This window comes from Micromys minutus (genome assembly GCF_963924665.1).
Source record: "Micromys minutus genome assembly, chromosome: 20".
NCBI classification, from domain to species: domain Eukaryota; kingdom Metazoa; phylum Chordata; class Mammalia; order Rodentia; family Muridae; genus Micromys; species Micromys minutus.
Window position 1 is genome coordinate 11,685,519 of NC_137955.1, and position 20,855 is coordinate 11,706,373.

General features: G+C 38.4%; 1 protein-coding gene across 1 annotated transcript in view; it reads right to left on the reverse strand.

Moving 5' to 3' along the window:
* RAB3C (RAB3C, member RAS oncogene family) overlaps positions 1 to 20,108 on the reverse strand; it is a gene marked incomplete at both ends in the record, with an annotated part of 210,344 nt that extends 190,236 nt beyond the window's left edge. The window contains 2 exons of the mRNA XM_080933581.1: positions 8,264 to 8,491; positions 20,085 to 20,108. Of these exons, the coding sequence (XP_080789707.1) occupies positions 8,264 to 8,491; positions 20,085 to 20,108 (252 nt within the window). The remainder of the gene's footprint in view (positions 1 to 8,263; positions 8,492 to 20,084) is intronic.
* Positions 20,109 to 20,855: the final 747 nt, after the last annotated feature.

Below are 20,855 nucleotides of genomic sequence, written 5' to 3' on the forward strand. Positions count from 1 at the left end.
ACTGGACTCAATTCCCCAATAAAAAGACATAGACTGGATATGTAAACAGGACCCAGAATTTTGCTGCATACAGGAAACACACAATAGTGACAAACACATAAACTAACTCAGGGTAAAAGCCGAAAAAAAATTCCAAGCAACTGGTCCCAAGGAACAAGATGGAGTACCCATTCTAATATCAAATAAAATTGACTTTGAACCAAAAGTTATCAAAACAGATAAGGAAAGACACTTCATACTCATCAAAGGAAAAATCTACCAAGATGAACTCTCAATTCTCAACATCTATGATCTAAATGCAGGGGCACTCACATTCATAAAAGAAACTTTAATAAAGATCAAAGAATATACTGCACACACAGTAATAATGGGAGACTTTAACACTCTACTCTGCTCAATGGACAGGTCATGGAAACAGAAACTAAAACAAAACACTAACAGGAGTTATGAACCAAATGGAATTAACAGATATCTATAGAACATTCCATTTTAAGATAAAAAATATACCTTCTTCTCAGCACCTCATGATACCTTCTCCAAATTTGACCATGTAATCCATCACAAAACAGGTCTCAACAGATACAAGAAGATTGAAATAATTCTATGCATATTATCAGATCACCATGGACTAAGACTGGTCTTCAATAAAAACAATAGCAAGAGAAAGCCAATATATACATGGAAACTGAACAATGCTCTACTCAGTGATGACTTGGTCAAGACAAAAATATAAAGAAATTAAAGACTTTTTATAATTTAATGAGATTAGGTCACAACATACTTATGGGACACAATGAAAGCAACTTTTTTGTATGAAGCCATAATTATGCTTATACATAAACAACATAAACACCCAAAAAAGAAAGAAAGCTTCAGACTAATTTTTCTTATTAATATTGATGCAAAAGTACTCCATAAAATTCTCACAAACAAAATTAAAAACACATCAAAATGATTATCCATTATGATAAAGTAGGCTTCATCCCAGGGATGACAGGCATGGGTCAATCAACAGAAATCCAATATAATCCCCTGTATAAACAAACTCAAAGAAAGAACCACACAATCATTTTATTAGATGCTGAGAAAGCATTTGACAAAATTCAACTCCCCTTCATTTTAAGAGTCTTGGAAAGATCAGGAATTCAAGGCCCATATCTAAAGATAGTGAAAGCAGTGTACAGCAAACCAGTAGCCAACACCAAACTTAATGAAGAGAAACTTGAAGAAATCCCATGACAATCAGGGACTATACAAGGCTACCCATTTTCTCCAGAACTATTCAATATAGTACTGAAAGTCTTAGCCAGAGCAATTAGACAACAAAAGGAGGTCAAAGGTATACAAATAAAGAGGAAGAAGTCAAAATATCACTATTTGCAGATGATATGATAGTATATTTAAGTGACCACAAAAATTCCACCAGAGAACTCCTACAGCTCATAAACAACTTCAGCAAAGTGGCTGGATATAAAGTTAACTCAAACAAATTAGTAGCCTTCCTCTACTCAAAAGATAAACAGGCTGAAAAAGAAATTACAGAAAAGACACCCTTCACAACAGCCACAAATAATATAAAATACCTTGGTGTGACTCTAACCAAGCAAGTAAATGATCTGTAGGACAAGCATTTTAAGTCTTAAAAAAGACATTGAAGAACATCTCAGAAGATGGAAAGATTTCCTATGCTCATGTACTGGCAGGATTAATAAAGTAAAAATGGTCATCTTGCCAAGGGCAATCTGCAGATTCAATGCAGTCCACATCAAAACTCCAACTAGATTCTACATAATGTTAAATAGAGCCATTTGAAAGTACATTTGGAATAATGAAAAATCGAGGATACTGAAGACTATTCCCATTAATAAAAGAACTTTTGGGGGAATCATCATCCCTGACCTCAATATGTATTACAGAGAAATAGTGATAAAAATTGTATGGTACTTCTAAGTACTCCCTGATATGCAGATACTAGTCCAAAAAGCTTGGAATACCCAAGGAACAATTCACAGAACTTATGAAGCTCAAAGAGAAGGAAGGACAGAAGGTGGATGCCTCAGTTCTTCTTAGAAAGGAGATCAAAACACTCATGGGAAGAAATAGTGGGACAAATAGAAGAGCAGGGATTGTAGAAAAGATCATCCAGAGACTGTATCTCCTGGGGATCCATCCTATATGCAGCCACTAAACCCAAGATGCCTCTTCAGAGCCTCTGCCAGAGCCATACTGATACAGAGGAGGATGCTTGGAGATAACCATCAGACTGAATACAGAAACCCCAATGAGAGAGCTAGAGAAAGAACTGAAGGAACTGAAAGGGTCTGCAACCCCATTGGAAGAACTAAATTATTAACTAACCAAATGCGCCACAGCTCCCAGGGACTAAAACACTGATCAATGAGTTGACATGGAGAGACCCACGGCTCTGGGTGCATTTGCAGCAGCAGACAGTGTTCTCTGGCATCAATGAGAGGAGAGGACTTTGGTCCAGGAAAGGCTCATTTTCCCAGTGTAAGGGAATGCCAAGGTGCTGAATTTGGAGAGGGAGGTTGGGAGAGGGATCACCTTCATGGAGGCAATGGGAGAAGGAGGGGCATTAGGATTGGTGGAAAGGGAATAACATCTGAAATCTAAATACAGAGAATATCTAATTTTAAAAAAAGAAAAAAAGAAATGTTCAACCTCCTTGGTCATCAGGGAAATTCAGATCAAAACAACCCTGAGATTCCATGTCACACCAGTCAGAACTGCTAAGATTAAAGAACTCAGGTGACTGTAGATGCTGTGAGGTTATGAAGAAAAAGGAACACTCCTCCATTGTTGGTGGGATTGTAGGCTGGTACAACCACTGTGGAAGTCAGTCTGGACATTCTTCAGAAAATTAGACATAGTATTACCTGAGTACCCAGCCATACCACTCCTGACCCAAAAGATGCTACAACATAGAACAAGGACACATGCTCCACTATGTTCACAGCAGCCCTTTTTATAATAGCCTGAAGCTAAAAAGAACCCAGATGTCCTTCAAAGGAGGAATGGACACAGAAATTGTGGCACATTTACTACTCAGCTATTATATAAATAATGACTTCATAAAATTCTTAGGCAAATGGACAGAACTAGAAAATATCATCCTGAGTGAGGTAACCCAGTTACAGAAGAACACACATGGTGTACTGGCTGGTTTTCTGTCAATTTGACACAAGCTGGAGTTAACCAAAGAGAAAGAAGACTCAGTTGGGAAAATGCCTCCATGAAATCCAGCTTTAAGGCATTTTCTCAACTAATGATCAAGGGCAGAGGACCCAGCCCATTGTGGGTGGTGCCATTCCTGGGCTGGTAGACCTGGGTTCTAAAAAAAAGCAGGCTTAGCAAGCCAGGGGAAGCAAGCCAGTAAGTGACATCCCTCCATGGCCTCTGCATCAGCTCCTGCTTCTTGACCTGTTTGAGTTCCAGTTCTGAATTCCTCTGGTGATGAACAGAGATATGGAAGTGTAAGCTGAATAAACCTTTTCCTTCCCAACTTGCTTCTTGGTCATGATGTTTTGTGCAGGAATAGAAACCATGACTAAGACACATGGTATGCACTCACTGATAAGTAGATATTACTCCAAAAGCTCTGAATGCCCAAGATATAATTCACAGACCACTTGAAGCTCAAAAATAAAAAACAAAAGTATGGATGCTTCGGTCCTTCTTAGAAGGGGAACAAAGTATTCACAGGAGAAAATACAGAGACAAATTTTGGAGCAGAGACTGAAGGAAAGGCCATCCAGAGACTGTTCCACCTGGAGATACATCCCATATACAGACACAAAACCCATACACTATTTTGGATGCCAAGAAGTGCTTGCTGACAGCAGCCTGATATAGTTGCCAAAGTCTGCCAAATACAGAGGCAGATGCTTTTAGCCAACCATTGCACTGAGAATGGGGTCCCCAATGAAAGAGTTAGAGAAAAGACTGAAGAAGCTTTGCAACTCCATAAGAACAACATTAACCAACCAGATCCCCCAGATTTCTCAGGGACTAAACCACCAAGAAAAGAGCAAACATGGATATACCCACAACTCCAAGCTATATGTAGCAGAGGATGGCCTTGTTGGACTTTAGTGGGAGGAGAAGCCCTTGGTCCTATCAATTCTAGATGCCCCCGTGTAGGGGAAGGTCAGGTCGCGGAGGTGGGAGGATGTGGGTTGGTGGGCAGTGGGCAGTGGAGCACCCTCACAGAAGCAATGGGAGGGAGATGGGATAGGGGAACTTCTGGAGGGGAAAATGGGAAAGGAGATAATATTTGAGATTCAAATTTAAAAAATATCCAATAAAACAAGAAATAAAAGAATTCTAATTGCAAAAAAGCAAGGTTAATGTGATTAAGAATAAAGGGAATTTAATATGCTAATATATCTAAACTTTATAAGTAAATAGAACTGAAGGATGACATGTCTCTCAACAAGTATATCCAAAGTGGTAAGGTCTGTACAGTAGAAGTATAAAATGTCCAGAAAGAGCGGCCCATGTTTCTCATAGCTGTTATTTAAAGGCTAAAATGAGAAGGGTTTTATTTACATGGTCAGCTGTTGACAATCCAGCAGGCAGTTTGTAGAGAAATGAAATCTCAAAAAGCACATGAAGATAAAGCAAACCACCACAGTGAAAGAGCAGGAAGCTTTCCTGTGCCCCTTCCCATGAAATTTCTGACCTCTCGACATAGAATGTTATCTGAAATCTGGCTTCTTTTGATTTGTCTGTATCTAGTATATTTCACTGACAATCAGATATGAAGTTTGTCAGATCTTGTTTCCTAACTAGGTGTCTTCATTGGAAATTAAATACTGACAGGGGTTTGACTGAAAAGATGCCTCAGTTGCTGTTGGCTGGTGCCCTTGTCCAATGTGTACAGTCTTCAGCTCTGGATGGCCACGTCACTGCCTGAACACTTCAGGGTATTTTCCTCATAAAACCACAGTCTTTTCAGCCTGTCTTGGAAAAGGGTGTAGTATAGAGGATGAATCCTCAATGGCTCCCAAACTGTGAAACTCCTCCCCTCCTATTGTTTGAAATATATAATAGAGATGATATGTTTTGTTATTGGTGTTGTTTTAGTAAATTAATTAGACATTAGCATAAGTGCATAAAAGGGGCTCTGAAGGACATTAAATTTTTTAAATGGCCAAGATGTGTCAACCCATTGTATTAAATATAGTCACAAAGAAATTGAAGGTGTTACTAAGCAGCAGTAACTATATATACTGTGATATTTACCAGTGCACTTACTGCATTGGACAAGAATTCCTGAACTTATCATAGGAACATGTACACTGAAGTGTAGACCATGTTACTCCTTTTCATAACCTCTCCCCAATATGACAATCAAACTCCTCTCCAATTGTCCTCAGTATAGCAGGATGTGTAGTCCAAGACTATCAGTCATTGTCAAGAAAGTCTACCACAGCAGGGAGGTTCAACAAGTGCAAGAGGAGAAGATAATAGACCAAATCTGAAAATCCTCTTAGGCATCCCCCATGTGTGACCCCGAGGTAGCTATTTAGCATATGTTATTTTTAGATTCATTAGGGAAGATAAAAAACTTGAAGTGGAATCATCAGGACACTAAAGAGAAAAGACATAAACAATTCTCACCCAACAACTGATATTTATATTTACCCTGTGCAGTATTTGCTTAATAGAAGTGTTTAATTTCTGGATGTGTCTTGAATTCTCTATAGTGCACCTTCAAAAGCACAAAATCTTTCAAAAGTACTTCTGAATATTTCCTATTCAGTATTCTAGATGCTCTATCTGTGCAAAACTAATTTTAACACCCTAAAATCATAAGTGTATCGAAAGCCCCTAGTATAGCCAAACAAGAAGAAAGGGGATGGTGCTTTTGTTAGTTGCTTGGCTTAGGGAGATTTGGGAGTTATAGTTTTTTGATTTTTTTTCTTCTAAAGAGATATTCACTATACATTGTAGTTGAAGATGGTCTCAAACTCACAACCCTACTGCCGTTGTCCTCCCAGGTATGTTCCCATGACAGACAAAATTATGTTTTAATTCTGAAAATATAGATGAAGAATAAACTAGTGTCAGGAATAAGGAGAAGGAAAGGTGAAGAGCTTTGGGTGGCTGGTTTTGGGAGTAGGGGTGTCTCTAGGATAAGTTAGTGGAGTTTCTGAAATGAAACAGAATGTTGGACTGCCCCTGGGAACACAAGGCAGCTTCACAAACAGTGGCACATTATCTGGAAAAGTCCAAGAAAAATGCCGTCAAAAGCTACACAGAGGTCACAGGAAGTGGGACGCATGAGGTTAGAGAGGGTAGGAGGGATGCAGAACCTGAGCTGGCCTCTGCCAGCTCTATGTGGTACAGCATCACCCCAAAGTAAGAAAACACAGAAGGAGCCAAGCCTTAGTGTCCAAGAACAGACAAAAAGTTAGCTCTGGCCTAGAAGCAGCAGTATTTTAAGAAAAATACCTATGTAAGTATAAAAATAATCATTTTTATTTTTGAGATATATCAGCTTTGTATTAAGGACAAAAAATGTTATATCTCCACAAGTGATTATGTCAGCATCCTAGATTTAGAAAATCAGTAATAACTACAAGGGCAATCTAACATGCAATGCTAGTGTGCTGTCTACAAAGATTGTTTTTAAATATCTCTAAAAGACAAAGAAGAGAACATTAGGATTCTCTGACTGGAAAATGGCTGCTCTTTCTGATGAGCAGGGAGTATACTAAGACGATATTTAAAGATATATGGTAACCAGATTACCTTCTTTTTATCAACCCACAAAAGCCCCTGGAAATCAAAATAGCATTCTTAAGCTTGAATATGAAACGTATCCTATGACTCTGATTGCTCAAGGCTACAAAGGTAGAGAATAAAACAGGCCCTGAATGTGAAGCCATGAATTCCATCTTTCTGTCTGCATGCACTGAGGGTATGTGACCATCAACTGAATGCAAGTTCCTAAACAAGTACCCACACACAATCATTGTCCTCTAATGACTTCGGAAAGAAGCTAAACCTGGAGCTAAACTACCCCAAGCTTTTACAGGAGTTCTAGTTAGACATAGAAGATTCCAGAATTAACATAAGTCAAATGGTCAATCTTCTGTTAGACAGTTGTCTATGTATATTCCCGAATCTTTGCATTTTAAAATTTTATCCCTAAGACCTTTAAGATGGTTAAAGTTCATGCAGTTTATATAAACATTATAATATGGGTTGCTCTATTTTTTTTAAGATCTAAATGCTACAGTCTGGGACTTGTCTCTATTTAACTTTCTATATTTAACTGAAGAGGCATGAGCCCTGTGGATCAGTCTTCTATCAACAAACACCAAATGATACTGTGTCCACAGGAGGCAGACAACACCTCCTGGGAAAATACTTGTCTATTGCTTCAATCAGTTTGAGTGACAGAAGGGGGTCCAAACGGACTAGTAAACCATTCCATCTATGAACTTAGGAACACTGGGTTCTTTATAAGGCATATACTATGTAGAATTTGTGTGATAAAATCCAGTATCTTAGTGTATTACTTGGGGCTGTTACTTTTCTTGCTTCTCACTCTCTATTTTTCTAAATTTATGCCAACAATTCAGTTAAGAAGCCCTTGGACTTCAGACACTGGGAAGGTCAGAAAACTAGTCAACTGGTTTCAGAATTATGTAAGGAACCTTCTTTTTATGCATTTTGTTTCTTGTGATTTCTGTTATTTGAGTATACAAACATTCGAAACACCAATATTGTTAAGTATATAAAGATTACTCTCAAAGTTAGGCTGAGGACTTCCTAGGAAGTAGCCCTTTCCCCTCTATTCTATCATCTTCGCTTGTGCAATGCCCAAGTCAGTCTGACCCCTGTCCTCTGAAAGACCAGATATATATTCACTATCTATTTAAGTACATATTTTAAAATGAACCACAGAAGGACTTCCAGACTTTCTCAAGGTCACACAGATCAAGGCAGAGCCAAACTCTCATTGAGTGCCTCTCCCCCAAGCACAGGAGCTTAGATTTTTTTTTTCTCTTCTAAAGATTGCTGAACAGCATCTTGTGACAATAAGTATGTCAGGGCCCATACCTTCAAAAGCATCACCTCACTCTCTGGAACACAATGTTCTCCAGCAAAAAAGGCTAGAAATCAAAGCTTGTGGACCCCATGGAGACCTGACAAAGTAGAATTTTTCCCCTGCAGACTCCCCAACACTCCCCCCCACAGTGAAGGACGATGTCAGTTCAAAGTCACTTACCCAAATCTGAAGCTTGATTCTCTTTTCATTCTTGAATACAGTTTTTACTTTGAAATCGATGCCGACTGTGCTGACGAATGCAGATGTGAAGGAGTCATCAGCATAACGGAACAGGAACGATGTTTTTCCCACACTGCTATTACCAATGATCAGCAACTTGAACATGTAGTCGAAGTTCTGGTCAGAAGAGTCTTTCTGACCCAACCTGGCATCTTGTGCAGAGGCCATCTGTGGGGAAAGTGAGTTTAGATCAGTTTCCTATTTGTTATGAAGCAGACTCATTATCGCCCTTGCCAGAAACAGATGTCAGAGACTTGGGGAGCAATATAAAGCACTCCCCAATCCCCTCTGATGCTGGTATCCATGGCAATGATTCCCAGCTGGAAAACAGAATAGCAAGTTTCACAGCTCTTTCCAGCTGTGTTGGTGTGTGTCACTCTCCAGCATTCACAGGCAATCAAAGGCACCAAAGGCACCATCTCTCACAGTAACATGAAAAGCAAAGCCAGGAGGAATTTGCAGGGTATGAGGTCTCTGAAGCTTTGTCATCTCAGTTAGGAGGACTCAAACTAACTAAACAGGGCTTCTCTTCCAAAAAATGTGATTATCAGTCTTTCCTAGAAAAAAAAAATCTAAGCTTATCTCTATTTCATCCAATCAGCATTCCAACTTACATATCAGTGTCCTTAAGATTAAAATTAATGATAACAATACATTTATATGGTTCCAAACGTACCAGGCGTTGCTCACTGACTTAACCCTCATGTGAAGGTTAAATCGGAGGTAGGTACCTTATCCCTACTACAATGAGCTAGAGCGCTATGAGATGTTGCACTCAAGTTTATTCACACTGTAAGTAATGTGTGAAGGCAATTGGGGCCAGGGAATAGTTCCTGACCTCTGCCCTATTTCCCATGACATCTATATAATAAGCACAGTAATCCAAAAGGCCATGTGGGAGGCATTATTAGACAGGAGCACGGTGAACCATATCTGGTCTCACTGATTCCAATACTTACTATCGCTGTGAACTTTATTGATTTTCATTTTTTCATTGTATAGTTCTTTTACTGTATAAGAACATGTACATGAGCATAATATATCTTGTGAACTTATTTTAATTGATACCCTATAGTTTCCAATATCACATGCAATGAAACTGACACAGTACCTACCCAGAGTGCTCATGGAGGTCATAGAAGAACTACTTTTGTAAATCAGATTTGTAACTTGGTAGAGTCAAGATTAGTTTGCTGTTAAGTATAGATGCCTTAAATAGACATTTATTTGTTTTTGTTTTCTTGAGAATTTTACTATTTATCTGAGCAGTATTGTATCATTTCTAAGTACCAGTCTGGCCCAGAAGAGAAAGGAAGCATTTAGAACAGTGAGCCCTCTTGCTTCAGAATCTTGCTTTTGCTATTAATTATTTGGCAATTGCTCTGTTAATCAATGTGCTAGCCACAAAGAACATACGGTGATTTATACTAAAATTAAGCAGAATTTAAAATGTAGTTTTTAAAATCACACGAGATACATTTCAAGCATAAAATGCACCACACATACTCAGAAGCTGGCGTACTGGAGAGTGAAAACCCACCACACATACTCAGCAGCTGGTGTACTGGATGGTGATATAAAAAACAATGGAACCATTGCTGCAAGTTCTGCTGAAATGCCAGGCTAGGCAGTCTATCATCCCATAAAAGCCGGATAATATCCATCGTATCTCCTCTTGAGAAACGCTATGAGTTCAGTGTGGTTTGGGGTTTCTGATATGAAAACTTGGTTCCTCATCTGAGGTGGAAAGGCTTTTAAAGATGGAACCCGGTATGAAACAAGTCACTGTGAACCCCACTCTCGGAAGAGAATAATGCAAACTCTCAAGGAACCTTGCTTAATTTCCACAGCAATGTGTTACCACAAAAACAAACGTGACCTTGAATATTTCTGGCTTCCTATCTCACCCAGTTATCAGAATCTTACATATACTCACAGGATGATGCCATCCCACATTCCGTGAAAGAACTAGGAGAGCATCCCTAGAGAGCCTACAGTGGGTGACAGCATGTACTTGAACCTCTAAATTGTGAGCTAGATATGTCCTGTCTCTTTATAAAGTATCCAGCACAGGTATTTTGTGGCAAAACAGAAAATAGAATAATCCTAGAAGAAGGTACAAAAGAAGCTTCAGTTGGGGGGGGTAGACTGCCAAAACCATAAATAATACTTGAGCTCATCTAAGTCACCTAGAGAGGATGATACTAATTGCCTGAAGCCAGGAGAGACAGAGCTAAGGAGGAATTCACAGCAGAAAATGGGGAATGAGATACTAAGAGAACACACTGCCTTTCTCCACGTATTTAATGCCTGCAGGAAAGTGCAATCATTGTATAAAAGTAACACAAAGGGAATTTCTGTGTGTATCACAAAAGTTTAATTTAAATTTGAAGTTCACAGGACTGCTTGGCCTATTAGTTTACCACATTCTTCAGCCTATAGCAGTAAGGAGGTGTACTAACAGGATAGTGTGTTCCTCAGAATGCCTTAAAAGAAAGTATGGTGCAAGCTACCACTAGTAATAAGGTTTATTGATTCAAAAATTGGAGCAATCTAAGCATCACGAACATAGAGTTTTAAATGTAATTATGAGGATTTAGTTGCGGTCATAAGATTTATCTGGGAAGCTCCAGATGTACATTCAAGGGTTAATATAGCTGTGGTTTGGAAGTGAATCACAGGATGGGAAGGGGTTCAATATGGGCACAGCAAACAGAAGTGTGTTTTCTACAACTTCACACTAATGAAATAAATCCTGGCTCAAAAGATGAGAATGAGCCATCTTCTGTTTTCTTATAATTGGATATACTTTATTTACATTTCAAATGTTATATCCCCTTTTCAGTTTTTCCCGCCTCTTCCCACCTCCCCACCCTGATATTCTCCTACACTGGGGCATCAAGCCTTGCCAAGACCAAGAGATTCTCTTCCCGTTGATGCCCAACAAGGCCATCCTCTGCTATATATGCAGCTGGAGCCACAGTTCCAACTATGTGTACTCTTCAGATAGTGGTTTAGTCCCTGGGAGCTCTGGTTGGTTGGTTGGTATTGTTCTAATGGGGTTGCAAACCCCTTCAGCTCCTTAAATCCTTTCTCTAACTCCTCCACCAGGGATCCTGGAGAACGAGACATTTTTAAACTTGCTAAGAACAAACGTTCATTTGATCAATCTACAGCTGCATTTGAATGTCACTGGGGCTTAGCCACAGTCGCAATGTGAATTTACTGACATTTCTAAATACTAAGCTATGTAGATGTTCTAGACATTTTATGGAAGAATGGAACTGAAACTTGAAAACATGGATAGGAAGGGAGTTATCTATTAGACAGCAATCCAATTTTCATAAAACATAAATTAATGCCACAAAAACATTGATTTTGAAGTTGAAAAACAAGAAAGAATTGTGGGGTTACAACGACCCTGCAGCACAGGACTGTGCACCCCTAATGCCATGAGACCCTTCTGTGCTCTCTTTACATCTCCAGTCATCCAGTCAGTGTCCTAGCCACACACTGCACACAGTAGGGCCACTGTGATAGTCTGCTGTGCTGCAAAACAGCTCCACACGCTGAAATTCTTCTTTGTTTTGAGCTAAAACACATCTCCCTATGGCCTCTGCCTCAGGGTTTTTAGACCATGCCTAAGAATTAGGAGTCAGTTTATTTTGCACCTGAGGGAATTTGAGGGGGTTAAGAAACTCATTCTATGTGTTTTTCTTCTTCCTGCTTGTGGTGGTTTGAGTATGCTTGGCCCAGGGAGCAACCTGTAAGGAGGCATGGCCTCATTGGAGTAGGTGTGTCCTTGTTGGAGGTATGGTCTTGTTGACCACTGTGGGGATGGGCTTTGGGACCTTCCACCTAGCTGCCTGGGAGTCAGTCTTCTCCTAGTAGCCTTCAGATGAAGATGTAAAACTCTCAACTTCTCCTAGACTACCCCTGCCTGAAGGCTGCCATACTTTCTGCCTTGATGATAATGGACTCAACTCCTGAACCTGTAAGCCAGCTCCAATTAAATGTTGTCCTTATAAGCGTTGCCTTGGTCACAGTGTCTCTTCACAGTAATGGAAACACTAACTAAGGCATTGCTTGATAATTTCAGCTCTGTTTGCTCCTCTTCCTACTCCAGGACAGACCTGAAAAATCCCACATATCCTACTTGATTAAAACTGACTTTACTGTAGATTGTCTGGCTCCCTTGTGCAGTCCCAGGATCAGCCGAATGTTCCCAATATTTATTTTGTGTATTCACACAGTACAATGAGAGTATTACATCCTGTCCATCACACATTTCAGCAAAGTCTCCTGAAGTACACTGCACTCTTTTCTGTAATGTTGTTAACTGTTATGATCACTGTTTCTCTATCTTCCCACTGTACGTGGTAATTTACTTATTACTAATGATTTTTAGTACTGTTATCCATATTTTCAGATGTCAACTTGACTAACCCCTGGAATTAACCAAAAACCCAAGATGTTGGGCACATCTATGAGGGCTTTTTAGTTAATTGAGTCATTTGAGGTAGGAAGACCCCTCTTAAATCCCTATTACTTGAGGACAGAAGAGAAACCTTTAATCTGGGCCACACCTTCTCATGGAAGCCTACGTAAAGAACAGGGAGAAGGAAGCATTTGTTCTTTATCTTCTTATCTTGGTCTTGATGGCAAGTCCATTCCCTCACTGGCATTAGAGCCTACTTCTTTGGGATCCCAGTGTATACAAAATGTCAGCTGAGACATGCAGGATTGTAGACTAAACAACTTCTAGATTCTTGGATTTTTCTTTGGTATATAGCCATTGTTGGACCAGATGGATTACAACCTGTAAATCACTCTAATAAATACTATGTATGAATATGTACACATATATATTTGAATGTACAAATATTCATTCATTCATTCATTTATTCTATCAGTTCTGTTTCTCTAGAGAACCCTGACTAATGCAAGTCAACTTGGTTGTTGTGGTATAAAGACAAGAATGATATCCAAGCTTCTTCCCTGCAGTAGCAGAAATTACCATTCCAATTTTGAAAATAAAGTTAAGATGTGAAAAAGAAGGCCAAGTGAAAGCAACTACATAATATAGGATATCTTAACTTCTCAGCCTGAGTGTTGAGTCCTTACTGCCTGGACCAAATGTGCCTTTCAAGAGTTAACAATATTACAGGCTCAGCTAGTTAATTTTATCCTTACCAAATCAAACCAAAATTTAAATGATAAAGAATATTGGAAGAGGTAAGTGAACTTCTCCTGAAAAAAAAAAAAACATCGAGTACATTTTCAAAAAAAAAACTCAAATATTGTACACGCACAGTATATTATACAAATGAGGATGTGCCCTACACAGTACAGTGGGGTGTATACTGATAAACACATCATCAGTTTAAATTATAGTTAGGTTGAAAAATCCATGTAATAAACCAGACCTACCCAGTGAGCATAGTATATTGCACATCAGCTGTTTACCTTCAGATTTATGTGGCTAAAAGGGAGCAAGGATGCTGTTGATTAGTATCATATGACCATAACACCTCATACTAATATTACTAGTCCAAGAATAAGTCAAAACTTAAAATATGCTTTCTACATAATATATATTTTTACAATATTGTTTTGTGGTGTGGCCTTAATGACCATGATTACCTATAGCCCAAGGCTTTTGTCACATGCAGCAAAGTTGGTTTTTTGTTTGTTTGGTTAGTCGGTTGATTTATGTTTTGTTTTATTTTTGTGCTAGCATTACCAAGCTCAGCACATAACTAATCACCCCAATTGTGTTTGACATAAAACAAAAGAGATGTTGTGATGCCAAACTCCAAATTCTTCCTAAGAGCCAGAGAACTATCCTCCTTATATGCAGCTTTGACAGAGGAATAGAAAGTTTAACAAAAGAGAAATTCCTCAATTAATCTCCATATTTTTATTTTCTATACACAGTTATCAATTCCTAAAAATGAAAATGCTTTCCTGCAGCAAAGGGTAGAGGGAACATGGAAAGGTTCCTTGTAGATATGGAATTCATGTAAGTTTTCTTATCATTCCTTGGCAGCACATCCAATGCTGTGTTTTCAAGTACATATTTATCTTATTTTATATATTTTAATATTGGGATATAAATTTAAACCTTTATAGGCTACACTAGATTTAAGAGCAACAGATGTGTCTAAATGAACCCTAATTTATGTAGAATTAAGATATTCAGGGTGGGGCCAGGAAGAGATCATCTCTAAGACCCCCAGCATAGTTCTTTTCATCAATCCAATGTGCAACCCATTTGCAAAAGCCTTCATACAGACGCCTGGGCAGGTCCATGTGGTCAAGTTCTCATGCATCTGCACAAAAATGATACTGAGTAAACTGGCATTTAACCTGAGCTCTCTAGGACCACGGGAATATGACTCCAAAGGCTCCTACCATCTTCTGTCTTGAACAGTTACCCCTTCTGGTGACAGTGACATTCCACTATTTTAACACGGACTGTGTCAGAGGATGCTCAGCACCCTACAGTGCCAAGCTTCTCTAGACAAGCTGATTCTGGGAAATGTCTTCTCCTTCAATCATCTATGTTCTGTAATAGTCAGAACCTGCTGTGCATTGATGCTTTAAGTCACTGTAAGCATTATCAGAATAGGAGTGGAGGGCTGTATAAGGATCAGTTAATAAAAATACCATAAAAACACCATAAAAGCAATAAAACCTGTACTGACAATATGAAACAATAAGGAGTATTAATAAAAATAAAAAAGGTTATGGGATAGAAATAGAGAAATTCTTTAAGAAGATACCAATTACAAACCTTGGTATACTTAGTAACAAAGGCTCAGTATACATTAAAAGTGAAACCAAACCAAAAAGGAGAGAAACATTACTGTGTTTGAAAATTGAAAAATATATTTCTCAGGAATTGATATGCTAAGTATATTTCAACTCACTAAGAACATCTAAGATCTTCATGACACCAAAGATGACCAGATTGGAATTTAGACACTACACTTCACAACTGTAGCCCACAGAAAGACAGAGAATGTTCACATTATTTCTCATTCTGATCTAAAATAGGCTGATTTTTTCAAAAGATTACATTACTTAAAAAATGTCCTCCACATGATATATAAGTAAAATCTAATGAATTTTCAATACTAATGCAAGATCTGAATATACAAACTTGTCATCAAAACATTCTAAGGAAATGAGCAGAGTTTGAAGTGATATACAGCCAAACAATATATTCAGAAACCTGTGAGTTAGCTCATAGCAATCTGTAGAGAAATGTTTATCATTTTAAATGCTTATATTCATCAGCAGAAAAAAAATAACCAAATTCAGTGATGTTAGTTCTACCCTAAAAAAAGCTAACTTTCTAGTAATGTAAGTATAATAAACATGAGTTTGTTTTTAAGCCCAAATCAGTAAAATACAAAATAAGAGAAAGGGCTAAAGGCTTTTCTGAGAAAATATCAGTAACACTAGGAATTATCCAGGAAGAATAACAAACACAGCCAACACTATGGATCCCAAGGCTCATGAAGAATCGCTTCAAGTTCAAGGTGTCTCTGGGTTATATAGTGAGATCTTGGTCTTCCCAAGGATTGCCACACATCCCTTCAACTAACTGGTCATGTGATCAGTCCCAGGGACTCCCAAAACAATACAGACCATTAGCATTGCTCTTCCATTTCCATAAGGAGCCAATGGTAAGACACTTGTTGCTGAAGATGCCAAACTTTTATAAGGACTTAGAAGCTGATCCTGATTGGCAGCTTCCACCTGCCTGTTAGTGTTCACTCTACTGGAAGATGCTGTTCGGGATACTGGTGAAAGAAAGTCATCAGCAATCTCACACATCTGTGAATTCTACAAATCACAAAAATGGTCTGGCAAGATGCACCTCTGAATGTAGTAACGGTGTGAATGTTATGGCTGTAACCAGTTGCTTTCTGGTATTGGCTTTGAAGTTTAGTTCATTGCAGTGAACTCATGATTAGTACTGTACATCACATCTGGCCAAGAAGCTGCACGTGGGGAGCTCTGGGCATGAGTCTACTATTATCTTGTTAAATAGACATCATACCAACTCCCTTCTAACCACTACTTTCTTTACCCATAGATTACTGAATTTCTCACTCCTCACCTGAGAAGTGACTTCATAATAAATCCAAAAGTTATTGAACATAAACCAGTAAAGATGAAAACCCATCCTAGTGGCACCCAAAGTTATTTGCTGATTAAGTTAATTCTCTTAGCTTCCTACTCTTTGTAACTATGATGCCTAAGTGACAAGCCAAAAGGAAATAGGGAAGACTGTCTCCCCAACATCTGCAACAAATTTTTGGTGTTGTAAAAGATAAGAACTAAGTGTCCATTGCCCAAAAGAGATGGGTGGTTGCAGGGGATAAAAATGGTGAGACATTCATGAATAATAAAGTGCAGGGCTATCACAACTTTTCCACAGCCAACACAAGAGTAATAATACTTTGACACTAATTAGCTATTACTTGGTTTGTGCAGAACAGGCCTGTGTTGAATGTATGTCTTACTGCTTCCATTTCAGAGTTGCCTTTGGTCTGTATCTACATTCTTTTCTCACTTCTGCTTATGTTTAGCCAGTTCGTTCCCATCTGTCCCATTGCTCCAGAATATAGTTTTATTTGAAGTTCCTTTATCAACATGAAGGCTCTGTTTTTATCAGAGAAACCTAGGACCAAGCTAAATGCAAGATGTGAAAGACAAATGGAAATTACAAAGAAGAAAGACAGCAAAACTCATAACACAGTGACCTTCCTCAAATATTTAGCTTAGTTTTATACAAGCTTTTTTTATAAACATAAAATAGAGCCAATAAATTTTTCTTTCTTCCCAATCAGATGAGTGAATAACACTTATCCAGTTGTTCTCACTCTTCACACCATTCATTTATCCCTTCAGGAGAAATTAAAATAATAGGAGGAACGACAAGAGGTTTTTTAGGCAGAAATCTTTGGAAGAATCTGAACTCTTCCATATAAGAGAAGCTGTTGAATCTTCATAAGCTCTAGTAATCAATCTAGTTGGCAATAGTGAATTGTAGAATTTTACAACTTATTTTTTTATTTTGACCCACATATATAATGCGTTTGAGTGTTTTATACATACGTACAAGTGGCATCTGAGTGCAAAGCACACTGGTCAGCACAGGCAAGCACTGGCTAGGCTGGGGCTGTTTTTCAGTTGGCTCCTGCGTCAAAGTTGTTCTCTGAAATGACCATCTCCTGTATGAATGCTTTCAGCTCATCATATTTTCTAAGTGCTATCCTTGATTATCTACTTAGAAAGACAATACAAGAACCCAAGGCTATCACTGCACATTGTTGCAGCAGTAACTTCAAGGAACAAGTATTGCCTTATTTTCTATCAACTTAGGGTGGAATGTTCTGCAGAAAATATTCATGTGTCAACTACAAATACAATGAGCTAAACACAAAGCCATCTACTTAAGAACGGCAAATGCTTTATAATGGACATTGCATACTTTTCCAAATAAATTTATTTCAGAAAAAATTATATTATTTAGGAGGCTAGACAATGAACTAAAAGCTTACTTTGTTTTGTCTCAGCATCTGAACTAAATACTTTAAAATGGAGAAAAACTCTGAGATAAGGGAAGTATAAAATGAAGCTTGCCTTATGATTCATTCTTTGTAGATGTAAGTTAAATATTTGGGGAATATGTTTAGAATGATGGTAGAACTTATTCTTTGAGAGGAAAAAAGAAATATCCAGTATTTCTCATGTTGCATATTTGTGCTTCAACATTACATGGAATATGATTATAGTTTAGAAAATGGACCCTGAAAGAGTAATTACTACTCAAGAAAAGCTAAATTACATTTATTTTTGGAATTATTATATAATTTAAAAAATATTAAAATGATAGACGTATCTATAACAATAATCTATTTAAATGACTGTGTCTTCTTGGATTAAGTACACTATTTACAAATCTGACATAATCACAATATCTTTGGGGAGGTTATATATTAAATTCTAAAGATATAATTCAGTGTATTAAAATGTAGCATGAATAAGAAAGTACCTGTATCCATCAGAAAGTTATTTCCACATTATCTAACTTTTACATTTATTCGCCATTAGAGTTTCCACTGGAATATACCTTTTACAATATCTAGTATATATCTAGTGGACATGCCCACAATGATTTAAGATATGTCCTAAAGTAATAACTTCACACAGTTCTGTTACATTTAATTACCTTTCTTAACAGTCTAAGCAACACAGAAAAATATTATCAATATGCAACAGCTATTTTATTTGTCATTTGACAGAAAGATTTCAGAGCATCAACTTTAAATTCTAATGTACATTATTATTTTTCATTTTTTAATGAAAAATATTGGAAAGCCATAAATTTAGGGGTCATAATATGATATTTTCATATGAATGTGCACAGTGGAGTATGGAAACCCAGTTTTAAAGGCAACTGCCAATATATACTTTCATCCAATATTATTAATTCAGCTAGTGTCTCTTAGCAACACCTCCAGAAAGGGAAATTATCATAAGCTAATAGACCTTGATATCAACAGTCTTTATTGTCTGTCCACACTCATTTTGCCCAAGGTCTATAATAAAAAGCCAGCTCACAAACCGAAATACTCGATGTCACACAAAGGGCCCAGTATTCCCCGGCACAAATCAATTTTTCAATAACTCTTAATGTAATTTGAGGTCTTCCATTATATAATACTCCAGAAAACAATGAAATTCTATGGTGTTTTCATTTAACCATCCAGCTAGGATTCCTTAATATATATAGCTTGTAAAACAAATTAAAAGTAAATGAACACTGATGTATAAAGTCCTTGATTCATGAGGAATCCACAGGAAATGTTTGAGGCTGGATAGTCAAATATTTATGTTGCTGAGTTTACCAACAGAGGTGGATTCTGAAGGGAAGCCATACACTCCAAATGGAATGTTCTCTTCTCATCCCATTCAAAAAACGCCTCTCTGTTATGCAATGGGCCCATTTAGGTTCGTTAACAAACATAGACTTAGGTTTAGCCCTAACCAGTTGTACACAGAGAGGAGAAACAAAACTAGTCTTTACTTAAAAGCATAACTTGGGTGACCAGATCCAACAAGGGTACTTTTCATTTCTGAAAGAAGCAACCCTGAAGGATGTAGTTAAAAGGGGGACTCTGATGGTACAGTGAATGGCCACCTCTCTCCAGGAATACTGGGGAAGAGAGGGTCCTTAAAAATGAGCCAGCCAGTTAAGTAGACATAGATCAAGGATGGCATAGCTCTGAGATAACTGAAAATGGGTCTTGCTCTTTACCGCTGATGCTAAAACCCTAATATTTTTTCTTTTTCTTTTCTTTCTTTTCTTTCTTTCTTTCTTCTTCTTTTTATCTAGACTACTTTGGGGGGTGGGTACTGGCACTGGCCTTTCTTTCTTAATGGCTTTAAGGAAGCTGAATTTGCTCTACCCGGTCGCAGTGGAGAACTCTCAGTAAATTGATGTGACAGAAAATTCTCCAGTTCACATCGCTATCATTAACCTAGGAAGCCAAAACCATCAAAGCCAATAAGAGATGGGCTGTCCTCACTTTGTTAGCTCAGGTTATCATTTTCCACACTCAGCATCCTTAAGGAGCTGGGAAAGAAAATGAACAACCCTATCTATCTTTCATCAAGTCCCCTGAGCGATTGGAGAAACCCTCTCAGTTTCTCTGAGACCATTCTTTCTTTGTAGACCCACCTGCATGGGCGCCTCGTGTCTCATTGTAGGCAAATGTCCTTTCTCTCTTGCTAGGACAGCGCTGGTCCCCGAGCCTGGTCAAGCGTGCACAGCCTGCGCGCTCCCAGCAACACTCTGAACGCCTTGGGCTCTGTAGCCCGCTCCAACATCAGCACCGGAGCTGTCCACTCCTGACTCCGCACAGGCGTTCTGGCCATGAACCCCGTGAGCTTCTGGGACTTGTAGTTTAATCTTATGAGGCAAATACTCAAATGGGAAAATTGTAAACTACAACTCCCAGAGACCCAGTATGTTTCCCTCGGGCAAGCCCCTCCAGCTGCACTGGGCGGTGGAAACCCTCCCTTCTTTCCAGTTACACAGGTTGTTATAGCTCTCAGCTTGCCTAACCATTTCCTCAAAGCGCACTAGTGAAAATAACGCCAGTTCATCCCAAACAAGGTCGTTCTCTTCACATTATCGTTTTTGGAAGCTAGACTGTATCTCTGGCTAGAAAACGTAGCACTTTGTTCTAATTTCCAATGAAAACGCGCTTTACCTTATCTCTGTCCTGAATCCGGAAAGTTTATACGTACCCTGAGTGGAGTAGTTTTACAGTCTTATTCAACACTCACGCGGGAAAACGACGATGGGTGGCACACACATAAGAAAAGCGGTTCATCTGAATTGACAAGATCGGCACACAAGCAAGAGCGAACACACAGACACACAGAGACACACGCACACGCACAAGCACATACACGCCCACAAAAGCTAGATTTCTGACTGATCCCG